This window comes from Meleagris gallopavo, chromosome 3, assembly GCF_905368555.1.
Source record: "Meleagris gallopavo chromosome 3, MGAL_WU_HG_1.1, whole genome shotgun sequence".
In the NCBI taxonomy this organism is placed as follows: Eukaryota; Metazoa; Chordata; class Aves; order Galliformes; family Phasianidae; genus Meleagris; species Meleagris gallopavo.
Genome location: NC_139406.1, coordinates 81,364,455 through 81,383,772, shown reverse-complemented (window position 1 = coordinate 81,383,772; position 19,318 = coordinate 81,364,455). Strand labels below are relative to the sequence as shown.

The 19,318-nt window shown below is 40.2% G+C and overlaps 1 protein-coding gene across 2 annotated transcripts in view; it reads right to left on the bottom strand.

Annotated features, from left to right (window-relative positions):
- DEPTOR (DEP domain containing MTOR interacting protein) overlaps positions 1-19,318 on the bottom strand; it is a 74,267-nt gene that overhangs the window by 33,174 nt on the left and 21,775 nt on the right. For both annotated transcript variants that reach the window (XM_085221619.1, XM_085221618.1), the window contains exons 3-5: positions 12,270-12,448; positions 10,105-10,228; positions 4,728-4,906 (exon numbers count right to left, since the gene is read on the bottom strand). In XM_085221619.1, the coding sequence (XP_085077745.1) occupies positions 4,728-4,906; positions 10,105-10,228; positions 12,270-12,448 (482 nt within the window). The remainder of the gene's footprint in view (positions 1-4,727; positions 4,907-10,104; positions 10,229-12,269; positions 12,449-19,318) is intronic.

Genomic DNA, 19,318 nt, shown 5'->3' with positions numbered 1-19,318 from the left:
TTTTAACATACATCTGGGTGCTTACAACTAAATGCTGTGATCAACTTGTTAGGGGCAATTTTGCCCCTAAATAAAGGTATAAAGGTATGCAATCCTCACAAAGAATAGAGAAAGTCCAACACATGCTTTAAGACTTTTCCACAGAGACAGAGAGATAGCATATGTCAATATTTACTGTTCTCACTAAGCCACTATAAAATGTTTGTTTTCATCTCTGAAAGTAATTTGCACAGTGGAGTTTTGCTGATAAAGGATTAATGCTTCAGAGGAGGCAAGCACCTGCTTCTGTGCTAAGCACTACATATGCAGGGCTGGTGAGTCCAATTAAACTTTTTTAATCTAAAAGGAATTGTTATTGGGGGGGGAGAGAATATCATGCCAGGGACATCTTAACACACATTTACTATCATCATAAAACCCTAGTAATAATCAGATGTTTCAAGCAAGGTATCTGCTAGCCAGTCACCTCCAAAAGAGATCTTCCCACGCCTCAGTCATTCAGGAAAGCAAAGACCATGTCTTTTCCAACACCCATCAAATGTGTTCCTCTGCTGGTCCAGGGCTGGGAAGCTGCATTTAGACCTGCTGTTGACTTACAGCAGGTAGGGAGTGGCAATGCAAACCACTTCTGCTAAACCATGCTGCAGTCACTGCCTAGGGAAGGTGCTGGGCAGACGTCAGATCCAGTGCATCAGAGAGGAAATCACACAAAGCGCATGCACTCAAAAGCAAGAAGCAGCTTAGAAAACAGCAACAGCAAAAGAGACAGAATGTGAATTGGCATGGGAGGATGAGCACTGCTGCTCCACCATGCACCTCTCGCATGCACACGCTGCACAGAGCACCCTGCAGGATAAGCACCCTGTGTCTAAACACCACAAAATACTGAAAAGGGTATCAAAATGTTTGGTGGCTGCTACAGGGGAAATGTAATTAACCATCTTGTGAAGATGCTAACAATGGATAAGTTAAGTCCCTCTCATTGTTATTAATCAGATTTTAAAAATGGAAAAGTACTGATCACTTGATATTCCAGATCTTAAAAGTTTTCTGCAAGATAGGCAGATGTTTCTTTACCCTCCCAAGGGTCTGCACCCAGTCAGTCCTGGAAGGAGGACCACAGAGCTTTGTCTGCATCATCACTTCTCTGCAGCTGGGGCTGTAGGTGCAGAGTAAGTGCCACAGAAGACGCCATAAACAACTGGCACAGACCCAGAAATGATGCCAGAAAGAAACCTAAGCATATCCTCTTTCCTCCTTGGACATCTCAGTGTCTCTGTTTTCCAGACTGAGCAAGAGCTGTGACTGTGCATGGATTGCCTGTGCTATGTTCTGCTACACTCTGCCTACTCCAGCCCACTCTTGCTTTTGTCTAATCGACCCCAGTGCTGGCAGAGAGTTTGCCTTTTACTGCATGTGAATTTTGACCACAGCAGTTAATCCATTCCACTGTTTCTCTCTGAAGAAGAACAAGGAAAGATCCACCTTCCTAGAGGGAATTCTTTCCTGTTAACACTGAAAAGCTCTGTGTACCTCAGCATACTAGAAGTGGGCTTTCATACAGTTGCCAAACGTGTTCTGTGCCCCTTTTGTCCTTGCTGTCAGAAGCACAAAGCCATGTTTATAATTCCTCCCACAATCTTCATTCCTGTATTCTGGCAAAGACCATCAGTGTTCACAAATGCAGAATAATAACTACTGGCAATTACACTGTCAATGCAAGCCATCAAGAAACGTACAGTGCACAATGCCCTGCTACCTATAAAGTTTTTATTCCGTGGTACCTGCGGGTATCAGTTTGTAGGAAAGGACATCTGGCTCCTATTTGTGAAAACAGCAGTTTGTGGGTTACCATTTGTATGTGCCAGTGGAATTCTCGAAGGAAACAATTCAGCTCTTAAGCACATTTCATCATTTTCATTTGTGAAAGGGGAAATATGTGTAGTAATACATGCCCAAAGAGATCAGGAGGATTATTTCTAAACCAAAACTTCTGATGTTTTTACAGCATTTACACAAGCCCTCTTAAATCAATGTTTTCCTTTTTAAAATTAGCATCATTGTTTGTTTCCTGCGTGAAACCTGGTTGGTGTCTGAGCAATTAAAGAGAAGGCAAATGCACAGGAAACTGCTTTGAATACAGTACCTCAGCTGCAAAATACAACTTTTCTGAGTAATTGAAATGAAAGTCAGGATCACTAAAAATAAATTGCACAATGCAGTTGTGGCTGGAAAATTACTATGGAGACTGGCAACTTGATACAACTGTTTCTATTACTTTGTATTGCATTAGGTAAGGTAATAAATACTTAATAAGAATAGTAGAGCAAGCTTCATTTTATTCCACATTGTGCATATCAAACAATCCTGCTAGCAAAAGATTACCCTTAGGGCAGAAAAATGTTTCATTCTCCACTCCTGTTCTGTCAAGAGCTGTTCTGCTGGCTCTGCCAACAAGGATGCCAATTAGTGTCAAGTAACATTTTTGGGACTGCTGACGCAATACCCAACAAAAGGAACACAGTATGGTGAAGTGGACTTGCTGCACTCAGAGACAGAAAATACAATTTTTATTTTGGTAACTGGCCTTAGAATTCAGAGAGATGGAGAAAAGAGAATACCATTCCCGCCATGTTAGGGTTTACATCCCCAGTTGAGAACTGTGAGGTCTCATTTGGAGTTCTGTTAGAGAAAGGAGACACTGTATAAACCTTCAAAAGACACAGATCACATCTTCTTGGTCAGGTGAATCCCCCATAAGCTCAGTGGTTATTTAGCTTGCTCTGTCACCAATATTTCTAATGCTACCTAGACGAAGTTTCTGTGAAATGCAGAGAACAAAATCTGTTTGGAAATGTGCACAAAGCACGTCTACTAAAGAGAAATCTCAGGGAAATTGCTCAGGTTTATTACGCTTCCAGCTTCCTCAGCTGGTCCCACTGAGCTGCCTCTGCCCATTAACAGCTGAGTGAGGAAGACAACAATACTGCAGGGCGAGAAGGTGACTTCCTTCAACAGTCAGTCAGATAGTTCCCAGAGCCCCTTGTCATCGTCACATCATGACTTTCAGATCTAGCAGGATGCTTTGCACATGATGTTGATATTAGAAGAGGATGGGCAGGCAATAAAACTTCAAAACTGGTTAGGGCAGTCCCATATGATGAGCAAGGCCAGCACTGTCAGAAGTCTCCCCAGGAACCCTGTGTGACAGAGACAAAACTACTTCCCTGCCAATGGCTCAATGAGAGCAATGTTTGATCTGCAATGAGTGTCACATCCTGACTTTCTTAGCTCTGCAAAGATTTCAATAGAAAAGTGAATCCAGCTTCACACTATGTATCAAGTCCTGACTTTATTTCCTCTGCAAAAATGCCAACAACAGTGTCAGCCTCACTCTTGTCTTTCTTATTCTTTATCTTTTTCAGGGTGGTTTACCTTGCGTATAATACACTGAAAACAGTCCAGTAAAAATAGGAATTAAATCATTGCTGCTATAACAAGGAGAGGTGGAATACCTTTCCTCTTCAACAAGCCCCAAGCAGTTGGCACCCTATAAATCATAGGAAGCAGAAGGGTAATTATAGAACTGGAGGCTGATTACTGTAAACATTCAGCAGTAGCTCCCAGTAATCGGAAACCAAAGATAACGTGAGCATGATCACAACCATGAAGGAGCTGTGCAGGCCACTATACCCCATCTTTTCTCTATTCCTTAAGACTGGGTTGTCTCACAAAGCAACCGACTACAGAGTCAATCTAGCATCTTGTAACTTATCAGCCTGTTAATACTGTGAATTGTTTGTTCTCTGTCAGAATTAGTGTTGATTTGACAACATTGAAAACATCAGGATCTGATTACTTTCCTGCTGTGCACTAAACAGCACTGCTAACAGCTTCCACCAGTCTGTTTTGCTGTCTTTGAGCACCCCTTTCATCACTCCTGTGGGTGATGCTGGGGCATTTATGGGAGAAAATGTCTAGTCAAAGAAGTACAGCTTGCACTGAGAATAGATGATGACAGTAAGATAAATAGATTTTAATGCCAAGGGTGTTCATTTTTTCACTATCAGAGACACACAGTGAGAAAACTCTCCTCCACCACTGATAGAGGGACCTCCTTGATAAAAGTACACTTGCAGTCACATTGTGCTGGACCATAATGAAGTATCAGATTCATGCGTCAGAGGAGTTATGCCTTCAGGACCAACATCATAACACTTGAGCTGAAAGCGATACCTTCTGTTTCACCCAAGCATACCAGAAAGATTACACAACATGACTAAGAGAGAAGCTTGTTTTCTGATCCCAGTGCTCTGCTTCTGTCCTTAAGCAGGAAGAAACACAAAACCTGTCATTTTCACTCTATGCAGAGAATGTAGCTTATTTGTGGCTCTAATACTGTGTGATCCTCAGAAAGCAATTTATCTCGATTAGACTTACTGCTGATAACAAATTCTACACATTAACTACTACAAAAGTGTTTATTTTCATCCACATCCTTGGTATTGTTATATATCCCCAAACTCTAGTTTTCCTCTGTACTTGACATAAAATTTTCAGAACTAAGACAAAGAGCTTTAGAAAAAATCCACCCTTTCATTAAACAACTTGAAATTATCTAGAACTTGGATATATGACCAGCAAGACAAAAGCACCTTCACATGACTTTACCTGAAGAAAGAACTACAAAAAGCATAGCTTTAGCTACCTAGCAGTAAATATCTCACCGTGCTGTATAATCCCGTGCTCTAAAAGCCTGCGGCCAAGCTGCTCAGCTTCAGTCCGTGTCGTGGCCTCTCCTTCCTGGATCAACCAGTCAATGAACTCTGATGCCACAAAGGTTCGCTCATACTTGACCCCTTCCTCTTCCCTGGCTTGCAGAAGAGTATTTTCAGAACTCATCAACCTGATTTGGAGGGGAAAAAATTGGTAAGGAAAATGATGCTTAAACAAACAAACAAACAAACAAACAACACCACAAAACAACAAAAAAACAAAAACAATAACAAAAACAAACAAACAAAACAACCTCCTCCAGATCCCTTCTGGCAAATTTCACAAGAATTTCATAAGCAAAGAGATGTGAATCTCTCCCTGACTTATTAAATCTTTCCTCAAGCTACCAATCTAAACTTAGGATGTGAATTGCAGCATCTTAGACAAGAAATTAAGGTTTTATACTGCTGTACAAAGTTGAAGCTTTCTCCTTTTTTTCTCTACATGAAAATAAAGGGTTTCAGTTTCACATTTCCCATATTTAGTTCTTTAGCTTTTCTGAAAGTTAACATATAACCCATTTCCAAATAAAATCAACCTAAAAACACCAGATTGTAACTAATGTGTTCAGAAATTCCTAATTAACTTTTACAGGTAGCAGGACTGTACCCCTAAGTCTTTTAGATGGTTTTGAAAATCCTCCCCTTAAGCTTTACAACAGCTGCAGAAAAATTGAAGAGGAAGGAGAAAGGGTAATTCTGTGGTCTGGGTGGTTGGTAAATGTTTGGCTTCCAGCACTCCAGGATGCAGCTGCAACCAGCGAAGCTGCACACCTGAAAACATTTTCACATCTGAGCCACCATGCTTCAATCTGCTCTGCATAACACAAGAGTGAAGAGGAACATTGTATGTGCCAGCAACTGGCAGGTTATGTAGCTTAAATATGCTAAGAAATTTCTTCTCCATTCAAGTTATGTAAACAAATGGTGCAATATAAAAACAAAACAAAAGCCTCAATATTTTATTAATGCAAAAGTAAGGTTAACATTTGGGAAGAAAAGAAATGAGAATCATCCTTTTAATATAGAAATCTACATTTCTGTTGTTGGGAAACTGAGCAACATAGATTCCTTATTCACTAATTTCATTCCTGTTCCTAATTTTTCTATTTACTATAGACCAATGGTAAGATTTTCAGAATAATAGTTCAAGAATGGCATGGTTGTGGTTTTTTCCATGTAAGACTAGCAAGGCTTCTCCCCTCACCAAGTATTTGGAAACTAAAGGCACAACTTACCTACAGTATGAAAACTTAAAAAGCTCTCAATCTTGACCCTTATCATGATCAGAAGTTTGAATTTCCTGTAGGTCCATAAGTGGGCAATGCCTTCCATGGAAAACTTATCTTTTTCTCCCACAGTAACCACATTTAACACAGAGAGAGCTCCAAGGGTCCATTTTTAACTGTCTCTCACTCACCCAGCATTTTTCCCCCAGAAAAAATGCAAACCCAAAGCTCGTGCCTCTTCATACCATCTGCTGCATGGTTACCCAAAGCTGGTTACCGAGACTCTGTGGGCACCTAACAAAAAATCCTGAGGATTGTGCTAATTGTTCTTTGATGAGTCTATAATTAGTTGACCAGCTCATTGAAGCAGCAGATGAAGATCACTGAAAAAGAGATGCTAATTGTTTGATTTTTACAGAGTCACAGAAGAAAACTGGAAGAATATCAAGTGGAAAAACACTCAGCTTGACATTTCACACTCTTCTGTGTGTGCCCAGAATAGCACTGCAAAGGATTTGGGCTTGTGAACAAACAGACACGACAAATTGACAGTTTTACAAACCCAGAAACAGTAATCCATTGCTAACTGAAGTAAATCACTGTAACTTTACTGCTGTCAACAAAACGGCACCAATTTCCATCAGCCAAAAACCTGGTCTTTCATTGGTCAAAACTGGAAACTGCCTCCATCTCTTCCATTTTCTCATGTTTCAAACAGCTGTGAGTCCGTTCATGTCAAAGCATATTATTTGCTGAAACTTGTGCTGTCCTATATGGAAGCAATCTACTTTGTCAAACACTGAAATTCAACCCTTTTTTTTTAATTAAAAAAAAAAAACAACTTAGTTTTATTTAAATTTGAGTCAGCCACTGAAGAGGTAAAATGAAAATGGTGTCAAGAATGCAGTCTCAGAATTATGTGAATGACTTCCTGAAACCAAAAGCATAAAATTTCATTTCTTTCACTGTGAAATCTGGTTGAGAATACCAGTTAAGTCAATGTCATGAGATGATGTGTAGCTCCTAATACTGACTGCACCAGAAACACATCAGTCCTGTGCACCTGGCCTACACCTGTGAGAACTGCAAACATAATCAAACTATGGGGCCTGCACAACTTGATTAAAAAAAAAAAAAAAAAAAAACACCTATGAAAAGTCTGTGTTGGATTTAATTAAGACGTGCAGGATTTTGCCAATCAGGAGACATGTTATATATTCAATCTCTGGTCAGTCCTCCAGAATATGAAAACTGATATTGTCAATGGACCTAATAAACTCTTCAGGGAATTTTAGGAAAGCTTAAAGCAATAGGAAACCCAGTATGTTTCATCTCCAGTTACAAACTTAAAGCTCAAAGCAAGTTCACAGAAAGGATTACCAAAGTTTGCATTTATGTGCAGGGAATCTGAGCTATCTATGGTTTTCAGTGGAAATGAGGGGAAGATGGAGTCAGAGACTGATTTTAAACCTTTTAATTACACAAGTACAACCATGGAAGACATTCACAATAGGTGAAGGAGGTGATGCCACAGAAGAGGAGAGTACAAAATACAAGGACTTCTATGGTCACACAAAAGGGGTACAGGGAAAGGTTGCTCCTTGTCTGGGGGACAGACCTGGTGTCCCATGTCCCAGGGAGAGGAGAGGGCATCTTCACTGCTATCTGAATGCTAGGAACCTGCCATCTGCTCCTCTATCCATGTAACAGAGTCTGCTGCTCCTGTTAAATATTTTTGTTTAGATTACTCATTTAGGGTAAAAATCTGCATGAATGATGTTGAGTAACATCTGCAATTTTTGGCAAGCACAAATGCTGGCTTCTGAATGTAACAGTACTCCAGCCCTGATGTGATGGGCAGGGAAGTGTAGGAAACAGTATTACAATGCCTATCTTAGATGAGCAAAGCCTAATGAAGGCAGCAATAACTGAAAGACTGAGACACACTCCTAAAGTATGTTTTATGCAGACAGATTTCCTTTGTCACATTTCTCTTGAAATTAGACCTATGGGTATTTTGATAAATAAGTTGAATATGCTGGTAAGTGATTTCACATCTGTGCATAAACACTTTCTCCTGTTTTTCCCTTTTAACTACTGTTTTAATTATGCTACATTAGTATTTTCTTTCCTAACAATATAAGAAAAGATGTATTGCCTATACTTCACTGCAAAACTCTTTCCGTACTAGTTTGACTTTCAGCATCAGATTTTGAGTTTAAAATGGATCCATGAAACTGAAAACGTGTTTCTAATAGGTGTGCATGGAAAAGGATATAATTAAATCAGTGTAATGCCCAACAGGCTTTGCTACATAAGCTAAGGTGAAGCCCAAACAGCCCAGATATGCAGCCTTATCTCCCATGAATAGAACAAAAATTTCCAATGATCCATGGTAAATTTTTACTAGTTTTGACTGTCACAAACTGGTTCTGAAGTGCCATGTGTTTTTTAATCTACACTATGTCAAGCACTGGGGATGGGTTTTAAAAGTTTTAAAACCTTTTAGATATGTTGCTTAGGAGCAACTACCTCATGAGGATGAGTTATACTTAGATAGGTGCTGCTTTTGGCACTAGCTCCTTTTCCAAGATGAACACCATTATAAACATTGTTCTGCAGGTGTGATGTAGGGCAAGCTGGACACTCTGTGCTGGTTTGGGGATGGTTGCTCACACAGAGAAATGGGGTTGGAAGTAGAAACTCTGGCAGAACAATTTTTCCTGCTTTGGCTGGTTTCATGCAAGGCATGTTAGCAGCCTCACCAAGAAAAAACTATTTTGCTCACAAAAACCTAAAACTGAAAACAAGGTTGCAGTCTAGACACACCAATCAACTTTCCACAGCAGGGGCAGTGCCTGGGGGCAGAGTGTTGCAGTCTGCAGGAGCAAATGCTGTGCTACGTTGAGCACAGGAGATTTTGAAGAAGGGCGTTTCAACTGATGATTCTGTGTATCCAATGAGTAATCTTTCCCAGCAGTGTATTTTCTTGTGTTTTGCCTGATTTGTTTTCACATTAATAGTCACAATTATGGAAAATCTGCATGGCAGATACAACAAAAGGAGCAACATTTACAATTGCTTTTTTTAATATATATTTCAGATTAATTGCTCTTTGACCAGATTGCCACTTAGAGCCTTCTAACCTGATAACACCATTTATCATCAGCTTTTAAACCTGGCGTTATCTTGGTGCCACGTTTAGAGCTCCAATAAAGATACCCAGCCCCCAGTTTCAGAAAGCTGCAGAGCTGGCCAAGCGTTTGGAAGGCACTTCCAACAACACACCCAATCCTCTGGCAGCTCTGAGCTCTTGGCTCTTGGCAGCCTTCCCCTGTTCTGCACCTGCCTTCTTGTGCAGGGAAACTAGAAGGGGTAGGCATTGGTTTGAAAACCCTGGGACACACTAGCAATACGGGGCTGTGCAGTGGGGGCTCATAGCTGTGGTATCAGCCTTCTGCTTACTCATTTATTATAGACTGGGAAGTATAGTTCAGCTGCCTGGTTATCTGACAGAAGTAATCCATTGAGATATTCAGTATCCCAGAACAATCATTAATTTCAAATCTTAATTAGATGTTCTTGGCTTATTTTTTCAGGCAACTGTTTTTAGTGTAATCTCTCTGATGCAGAAGCTTTGCAGGCTGGAACAGTGAAGTTTAATTTCACTTACTATAAAATCATTCCTCCCAGTGAAGTCTAAACAGATATTCAGCCACTTGTTCATTACATTTTGATGTACTAAAGTTGTGGGGTTTGTGATTACAGTTTTACAGAGCCAGTCATTTGTGACTATTTTTATAAAATATAGTGCAAGGACTTAAATTTACATTGTGATTTCCTACGGCATTTTATGAGAACATTAAAAAATGTCATTTCATTATAAACAAAATGCCTTAAGTGAACATGGTAGAAAACCGAAAGGGATATGGGAAAGAAAGAAAGAAGGGTTACAAAATAAAGCCATGGGATTGCACAGCCCCACTGCTGCATGATATTCAAAATTCTATGATTCTATTCCATGAAAATCAGATGAACAAACACCATTTGCCCCCTGAAGCACTGTTACTGACACCTGAAGGATACTGAATGCAACGTACTTTTCATACAGTCTTTGTCCTCTCATGAACACCTTCACCTCATTATCCAGTGGAAATGTCCCATCGTCTTTTCTGAAGCGGTAGAATAGTTTGGCATCCTTGAATTCTTTATGCTCATCACAAACTGAAACATAAAATAAAAAAAAATCTTCATAGGGATGTTAAAGGGTTGAGAATCCATTTAACAGGTTCACTGGTGAACTTCAAAGCAAGCATGATTGGATCCCAGCTCCCTGTGCTTAGGATGCAGCCTAATACATTAGGTTGTACAACCTAAATAAATTAGAACCTTAAGTTCTAATAAATGATGAAAGACTGAAGAAGGCTTTCAGAAAAAAAAACAAAATTTTAAGCTATAAGGGATTCATGTTCATCACTTTCATGAGTATTAGTGTGGACACCAATAGCAACAAAGCATCCATCTGCTAGATAACTGGAAAAACTTTTGATGTAAACTGTTTAAAAGATACCACTGTAGATCAGCCAATAATTTAAAGATTGGCAAACTGCTTAATGTTACTTGTATTAGTTAAACCATGTGGCAGGAAAGCTGAGATTCACTGCAGGATCAGTTAGAACCAAAGCCTTCTGCCCTCTTAAAATCATCTCTATTGCGTTGTCAAGCCAGCTAGCAAATGGAAAGTACAATAGGAACACACTGAGAAATAGTAAGTAAGGATTTACAAGAAAGCAGATGTCAATGGGTTCCTACAAATGCCAGAAGCAAGGACATGCATCAAGGGAAGGCTGCCCAGGCAAGGTGCTGCTAAGAGCTGTCAGCTTACTGGCTTGGGCTTGCCTGCTGCACTGCAGGCACAGGAGCAGTGGCTGGCACTGCTTCCATTTGGCATTGGTACGGAAAGGATGCTCTGAGCATCCTGGAGAACTGATTAAACCTACCTGACTGAGCCCTCACTCACTTCACCAACCATTTTATTAACTTTGAGAGTAATGGATGATTATTTTCAACAGGCACCTCCTTTACGTGTGTTACACACACGCACACACATATACATAATTTATATCAAAGCTAGAGTGTGCAATTGGATTCTAAAGCAAAGAACATTTGAAGGCTGTTAAAGTTTTAAACAAGCACTCAGCAGTAAGATATCTATCGCTCAATTAAATTAAGCCACTCAGGCATCCATGCGACTCTTCACTGACATTTTCTCAATAGAGGATTAAGTAGTCAGATTTGAATACCCTGTAATTACTTTATTCTTTAACTATCTATCGTGAATCCCAGTTTCCATAACAACCCGGAATTTTAATTTAATAGCTGAGCAGAAGCTATAGAAGTGGCACACGTTCAGTATGTGCATTTCTTCCTTTAATTAAGGTGTTGTTAATGCACCGCTGATAGCAGCAGTATTCCTGCACAGACAGTGACCCCTGCACAAATACAACAGTCATCTGCTAGCAGTTGCTCTATTTTCTATTTAAAAAGAAACAAATGGTACATTTTGTCTTCTTGAAATAGGCAATACTATGCGCCTGGAATAGAGGACTTGGATCTTCTTTGTTTGTGTGCTTTCCAGCCTCTTTGTGCACTAAAAGGCAACTAAATGCTGCCACTGATTTGGTAGCCTCCTTTTCATAAGTGTAAATTGTCATTCAAGGCGCTGAATGGAACAGGTCTCAAACACACAACAAGTTTAGGAGAAAATTAATCAGGACGCAGTCGGACATCTAACTCTTGCAGCTGTAGCAGCACAAATGTTTGTGCAGCTGGTGCGAGGAAGAGAGCTGGAGAACAAATCCCTGTGAGAAAGATGACGGGTTTTTTTGCTGGCTTATTTTTCAGATGGGTTTTTCAGCTGGAAAGAGAGAAAGGGGCTGTGCAGGGGGAGCAGGGAGGGGAGGAAAGGGCAGGCAGTGGTGATGAAGGCACTGGTGAGGGCAGGATCCAGCTTAGGAAGCTTGGGAGGCAGAGAAGCAACAGCACAGTCTGCAGGGGTTTCCCTCCAGTACCCACGTGGGGAACACAACCCTTCACCCTAATTGCCTCTCGGTGTCCCTGGGGTCACAGGGGGCCTTGTGGGGCAGCACCCTTCAAGCCAGGTGTCCCCTTCCTGGCAGGGATCAGAACCTACTTGTCTTATACTTGAGTGAAGAACATAAAGTAGATTTCTGCTTGCTTAGCTTAGAGCTGATATTGCACTTACCATGATGGATAATGCTGTGATCCAATAACTTCTGGACAAGTTTAATTGCTGTCTCTCGGTCTGAGGCCTCCTTATGGTCAATCAGCCAGTCAATCAGCTCTTTGGCAACAAAGCAGTTGGGATACGTCTTGAGGTGGTGCCTCCGGTCTTTGATGACCTTCTCTTCATGCAGTCGGAGCCTGTGGGTCCAAAATCAACCCATGAATTGGGTGTACAAAGACCTTCCGCCACCAGTGAGATTGGGAAAAGGGCTAAGCCTAGATGGCGCACCCAGGCCTTGCTCCACAGAAATCCTCTGCAGTTGTTGGGTGCAGCATCACAGAGCCTTCCATCCATGCCAGGCAATCCATACAAAACATTTGTTACCATGTCAAAGCCCACACTTGAGAACATTGTATTTCTGTCCAGTGGAAATGACTAGGAAATGAAGAACAGCAGAGCATACAAAGCCCATTAAATGCTTCCTGTTTGCCAATTAAACTGTCAATAAATTGGAATTAATTTTCCCACATTACCACTAATATGTTCCATGTCACTCAGTATCACTGCCACAGATTTTTTTAACACCATTCATTTTTTCAGTTGCTTCATTGGTTGGGTAACTGCATTTTGCCTCCAGCTGCACAAGCACAGCGTTTGAGATTTAAAATTCAGTCACAAAGCTGTTTCAACACAATGTTATTTAGCATAAAAAAGTTGCCTCCTACTCATAATTAAGGGAAACTGATATCTCACTCTGCAAACTGTTGGTAAATGCTATCTATCTGCAAAATCTCATCATCATGTTCAAAGTAAGTAGATTGGCTGTTTTTGAGATGCTTGCGTCAGAACGCAAAACCTTGGTTAGATTAGTAATGCCTTTAGAGTTCTACATCTTTATTTTTAAAATGGAGGAGATTTAGACTGGATATAAGGAAGAAACTTTTAACAGTAAGGGTGGTGAAACACTGGCACAGGTTGCCCAGAGATTTGGTGGATGCCCAGGGTCTGGAGAAATGCAAGCTCATGCTGGACAGGGCTCTAAGCACCCTGACTGAGCTGTAGGTGTCCCTGCTCCCTGCAGGGGAGTTGAACTAGATGACATTTCAGGGTCTCTTCCAACTCAAATATTTATGATTCTATCTTTTTATTTCAGCCATTTTTTTTTTTCCAAATAAACATAATGAGTAATATCTTTATCAATAAATTAATGGATATAAATTTTTTAAAGTTTAAATACGTTTTCTGTTTTCTTGTTTCTTTTCATTTTCTGTTAATAAATTTAATAATTCCATTTTTGCGTGCCTTGTATATTCCTCAGTTATGAAGAAAACATGGAAACCACAATTCCTGGACTTCTACCATGAAGAGAAATGCTGTCACTCATTTCAAAGTGCGCAGGGTCTTATCACACAAATACTCTTGCTGACTTCAAAGAAGTGCCAAGTAATGCTGTAATAATTGTAGGGACTACAACTATCTCTGGTTTCCAAATTGGAAAGTAGAGCAGAGTGTCAACTTGAGTCTAAGGAAGCACAGAGGAGTCCGGCCATGAGACCAGTTGTCCTCTCCCTGTGATTCCAGCATGAAACAAACATTTCTCTTTAAAATTCAATAAAAGGAAATTACTTGGCTGAAATTGGCAAAGACAATGTTATTATGGCAGTAGACGAGACTTCTACCTAAAAATAGTAGAATAGCCATGTTTTTGTTTTGCAGTGTTCGGCTTTGAGTACTGGAACGTCCAATCAATAATAGAAATTCAAAACTATACTTTGCAAGCATTAAAAAAATGAATACTTTTATATTAAAAACACTAATAAATCAGATTCGGATTCTGGAAAGAAGTACTGGTAAACGCCACATGCATTGTGAAATTCTCTGAGCTAAAATATCTTTGCTTAAAGAATATTTTCCAGATGTGCTTTAGCAGCTGTTGCCATAATTAGAAAGAAAAGCCTACACAGCTCTAATTATAGAATGCGCAATTATCATTATTTCTGACTGAGCTTTCCATTTTAAATATGTTTCAGGTTTTTTTAATGTTCATCAATTCATATGCCACACAATAGAAGAACAATAATATGGAAGTAGCAATATAATACATATGTAGATGGCTTGACCTATCTTTCAGTCATTGCTGTAAGTATGAATGAACGGGGCTCATCTGACACAAAAGGGAAAACCTGTTCTATTAAATTCTTTGCACAAACTCTATGCTAGAGTGTGCCAAGGGGGCTATGGTATTCCGTAAACAAGCCAGCAGACGAGAGCATCACAACTGAGTATTTCTGTCTTAAATTCTGACCAAACACTTTCCTTCAATTGGTGGACTCATATCTATTTTAACTTCTCTAACACGCCATAAGATACATGATTTCACTACAGCCTTCTTCCTTACTCTGGGCATTACAGTGCCTCCCTCAATACCTTTCTGCTTATATTCCCATAGCTCACAGAAATTTCATTCTCTTAATTATCTTCACTCACTTGCTAACGTGGTTCCAAATTTGCTAAGAGGTTACAAAATCATTAAGCCAAACAGCAAATGATCACATAAGCCTCAAGATAGCACAAAAAGTATATATTTACACACAATTTCCAAATGGAAGTGGGAAATTATTCTGCAGTTTATAGCCACTGTATCCCTATTGGACTATTTCCTTTTTTTTTTTTTTTTTTAATAAAGATCAGAAAGAAAAACTTATACTCTCCCTGGTTGTGTACACCCTTCTCTCTGCTAGGGCTTCCTCACCTCTATGAATCAGCTAAAAATCAAACTTTATGGAGGAGAAGTAGTTCCATAAATTAAAATTGTGCCTAGTGTACAGTACCAATATAACAACCTTAGATTAAGTTATTGAGCTAATACTGCAGCACATAAATCAAAGGTTTAGGAAGGAATTCTATAAATATGTCAGTATTCAGCCATATTTATCAGGAGCCAAATCAAAAGGGATAAAAAGGAGAAAAAATTGTGGCAGAAAACACAGTCATACACTGGGACCAAGGATCAAGTGAAATGGTAAATTCTTTACCCCTTAGCATCTGGAAAGAGGCTTCTCATCAGAAGATCTCAGGATTTTTTCTACAGAACGTTAATCACATTTTGTCAGCTCATCCACATTATAGCTGGAAAAGACATCACTTGACATCAGACATACTTCTCTTGCTAGAAGTTTCTCTCAAGAGCTGCTTAGGAAAATTAACTCCCTTACCAAACCTGAGCAGTCTGAGGAGAAAGGAGGCAGAAGTGGAGGAGCGAGCAATTGGGAATGATGGGGGAAATCTTGGCTCAACAAGCCTTTGGACTACTGTCTGGAGCTTAACTCCAGAAAAGAATCTGGTGTACACCAGTACAACATCCCTACCTAACTCCCTATGGTATTCAAGGTAAGATGCCAGATTTTCACTTGAGACCACAGTCTACACTACCTATGGAACTCAATGTGAGAACTGTGAACAGAAATAGGCACATGCAACCCTTTAGTATTTACAGATTGATATCGATGGTTCATATTCATGCCTGCAACAAATAAAGACATCCTGTATTTGCATATATGCATGCCAGAACAGTTTTCTCAGGGCCCTGTCTAAGCAGTAGTTGTTCCTAATGAACAACATGCAGGGACTCTTGCTCCAAATGAAAGTGTCTCCTTTCTGTGTAGCTTGGAAAAGGCTAACCCAGAGCACTGAGCTCCCATTTCACAGAGTGTGTATTCAGAGCTAGCCAGAAACAGTGTTATTTGTTTAGAAGCCATTAGGCATTTTCTTTACCAACTGTCTGAAAAGTCATGATAACAGAAAAATTAAAATTTTTGCTTAAGAAAGGAAGACTCAGGAGCTCCTTTGGGAAGAAACTGCTCTCACAGCTACATGAAACTTGCATTTTGTTTCTCAGTAGGAGAAATATGCTTTCTGAAGTCTACTGCATCTCTCTGTGAACAAATGGGATTTTGCAAAGGCAGTGACTGTACATGAATGTAACCTTGCTTTTAAATCCCACAGAAGGCCAGTGTGGCTGAAGACAGCAGCGATGTCACCAACAATCCAAACCTTTCACCCAGCTCCTTCCATCTGGTCAGCAGCTTGCACTTGGCTAATATCTTTCAGAACACCACCCACTCCTGATTTCTAAGCATGAAAAGACAAAAAGCCTGCTGCTCTTCTTGGTAATTTTCTGAACGATTCATCTGCCATTCTCTGGTACATCCTACATTGTCATAGAATCATAGAATCATAGAATAAGTCAGGTTGGAAAAGACCTTAAAGATCATCAAGTCCAACCACGACCTAACCATACTACCCTAACAACTCTCCTCTAAATCATGTCCCTGAGCAGATCCTAGGTTTATCCTAGCAAACCTAACTAAAAATATTTCTGTTGAAATCTTTCTGTTGAAAATAGAGAAGTTTTGTATCTCAAAAGTCACTAAATTTGACATTTTTCTGAAGGTGCTTTCTCAACATCAGCATATGACCTGTCTGCAGCGCAGTGTAGGTACTTACTCATGAATGGCATTTTACAAGGAGCTTCAGTGACGTAGGAGTGTAATTCCCATTAGAAGTTAGCACTCACAGGTCACCTGCAGACTCTGTTCATACAAAGTAAGTGAGCATATGGCAAAGTCTGTGTATATATACACACACGGGAAAATACAGAACAACATGAAATACTTAAGAATTATAATTCCCTATACATTACTCTTCTGCCTTTTCACTGACAGCATAAAAAAAGAAGTAGGTCAGTGATGATGTAAACTTTGTACACAGAGGCAACCATGAAGGTCCTGTGCAGATGTGATCTGTGTTGCTGGGACAAGCATTTCCAGATGGGCTTGCCAAGCTTCAGCTGAAATGTCAGCAGTTTGCTGCTGTTCCTCTTTCTATTTATGCTTCAGCTCTGCAATCACTTAATTCTGTTACTAGATATTCATAGGAGCTAAAACACGCTTTACAACACAGGGTTGTCCTGGAAATAAGATGAACATATTTCTAATTTGGTAGCTGTGGCAGAGAAGAAACTACCATCTGAAATAGGGTTAGAGAGGGGATCCTCAAAGAATCTCCATTTATCAGTTCCTATCACCGTGTCTATTTCTGCTTTTTGTGCCCACAGCCATACAACCAACATGAGGAGAAGCCAAAGCACAGAGCCAGATAGGGATCTCAGATAAAAACTGTCTCTTGGCACACAGAGGAGGAAAGCCCAAAGCTTCCAAAGAAACAATAATCTGCATTTGGGGCTGCCTCTTTTATGAATTGAGAAGGTAATAAGGTCACCAAGAGTGCACAGCAATGTCCCAAATACTCATTATGCCCTTTGACATGGGCAAAGGTCAAAACAAGCTCTGGGGATCCCATGCTGGCTTGGTGCAGGGTCTAGGATGAAATCAACATGGCATTTCTTGGAGACACTCTTTCAGCCCACAGATTCAATCCAGAAATTCAGACCCAGAGTGATTATTCCAGACTGTGTGTCTGGGAAATGCAATCTGTGTGTTTTTGTCTCGATCTGTCACAAAACTGAAGACTGCTTACAAAACCAAAGCTGTGTTCTTAAAACTCAAAGGTGCAATAATCTGACCTTGTGCCTGGTCTTCATTTAAAACAGCACATCATAATATTGTTGATTTGTTTAAACAATGAATGTAAATATGCTTTGTAGATAAAATTTATGTCAAATTTGGGAAAACTTACGTAGGCTTTTCTGTTTGGTTTGACCCTATAAGGTAAAGGAATGTGTAGAGAGGACTGCTGACTCCCTTACTCTTCTACTCACACTGTGATAAAACCATGCCTGAAGATAGTTCAACAGAATCACCTCTCCTTTCTTCTTAGGGAAGCAGGGAAACTCAGTATCCGGCAAAGCTACAGTTCTAATGATACTTTCTCTTCATGTCGATGTGAAGCTGTAAAGCTGCTAATCTCCCTGCCTGCCAAGTCGTTTCACTTGCATTTCACTTTTCACAACTAATGCTTCTAACTGCCTGCACACTTTAGCCTTGAACACCTCTGCCTCACTTAAAAGCATGAAACTGGGTTTTACAAACAAGAAAGAAAAACATGAAGTGTAGGTGAGTTATTTCACGTGCCTCGGTCACAAGGAAAGGGAAATCTGCCTGCTCCACCCTAGCTGGAATGGAAGCTCTTAAATCTCAAAAGCTCACAGACTTCCCTCTCCATAAGAAGGTCAAATCTAACTGCATTTATCGTAGAATCATAGAATCACTTAGGTTGGAAAACACCCGTAAGATCAAGTTCAGCCATCACCTAACACTACTAAGTCCACCACTAAACCACCTCCATAAGGCCACATCCATACATCTCATAAATACCTCCAGGGCTGGTTAACCCACCACCTTCCCAGGCAGTCTGTTCCAATGCCTCACCACCATCTCTGAGAAGAAATTCTTCCTGATGTCTAAGCTAAACTCTGAAAAAAAGAGACCAACACCCACCTTGCTGCAGCCTCCTCTCAGGTACATTTAGAGATCAGCTACCCCCTTCGTCTTGTGCAGATGAGGTGGGATGCATGCATGGGAATAATGCATTCAGGTCAAGATCCATGTGATACTGCTATGTGGATTCCCAAGGGAACCAGTACACATTTCACTTTAGAACAAGCTATCTTTGCTTACATTCACCAACTAGGTTTTATTCACATTATTAGTCTGTCTCCATTGCAAGGATATTCTTAGACTAACTACATCTAAAAGTAAATGGAGACTAATTTTCTGGGGGATAAAACTATCTTTCTAAGTCTAAACTGAAGATTTCTACCATAACTGAGAGGGAAATCACCACAATTTCGATGTTCAGATCAGGAACCATAGGACAACTGTTGTTATAGACATCTCTTGGTGAGTTAACACAATAACTCCCTGAAGGGAGGCTGTGGTGAAGTGGGTGTCAGCTTCTTCTCCCAGATAACAGCAACAGGACAAGAGGTAATGGCCTTAAGTTGCACCAGGGGAAACTCAGGTTGGATTTTAGGAAAAACTTCTTTTCAGAATGAGTGCTCAAGTATCAAACAGGCTGCCCAGAGAGGTGGTGGAATCACTATCCCT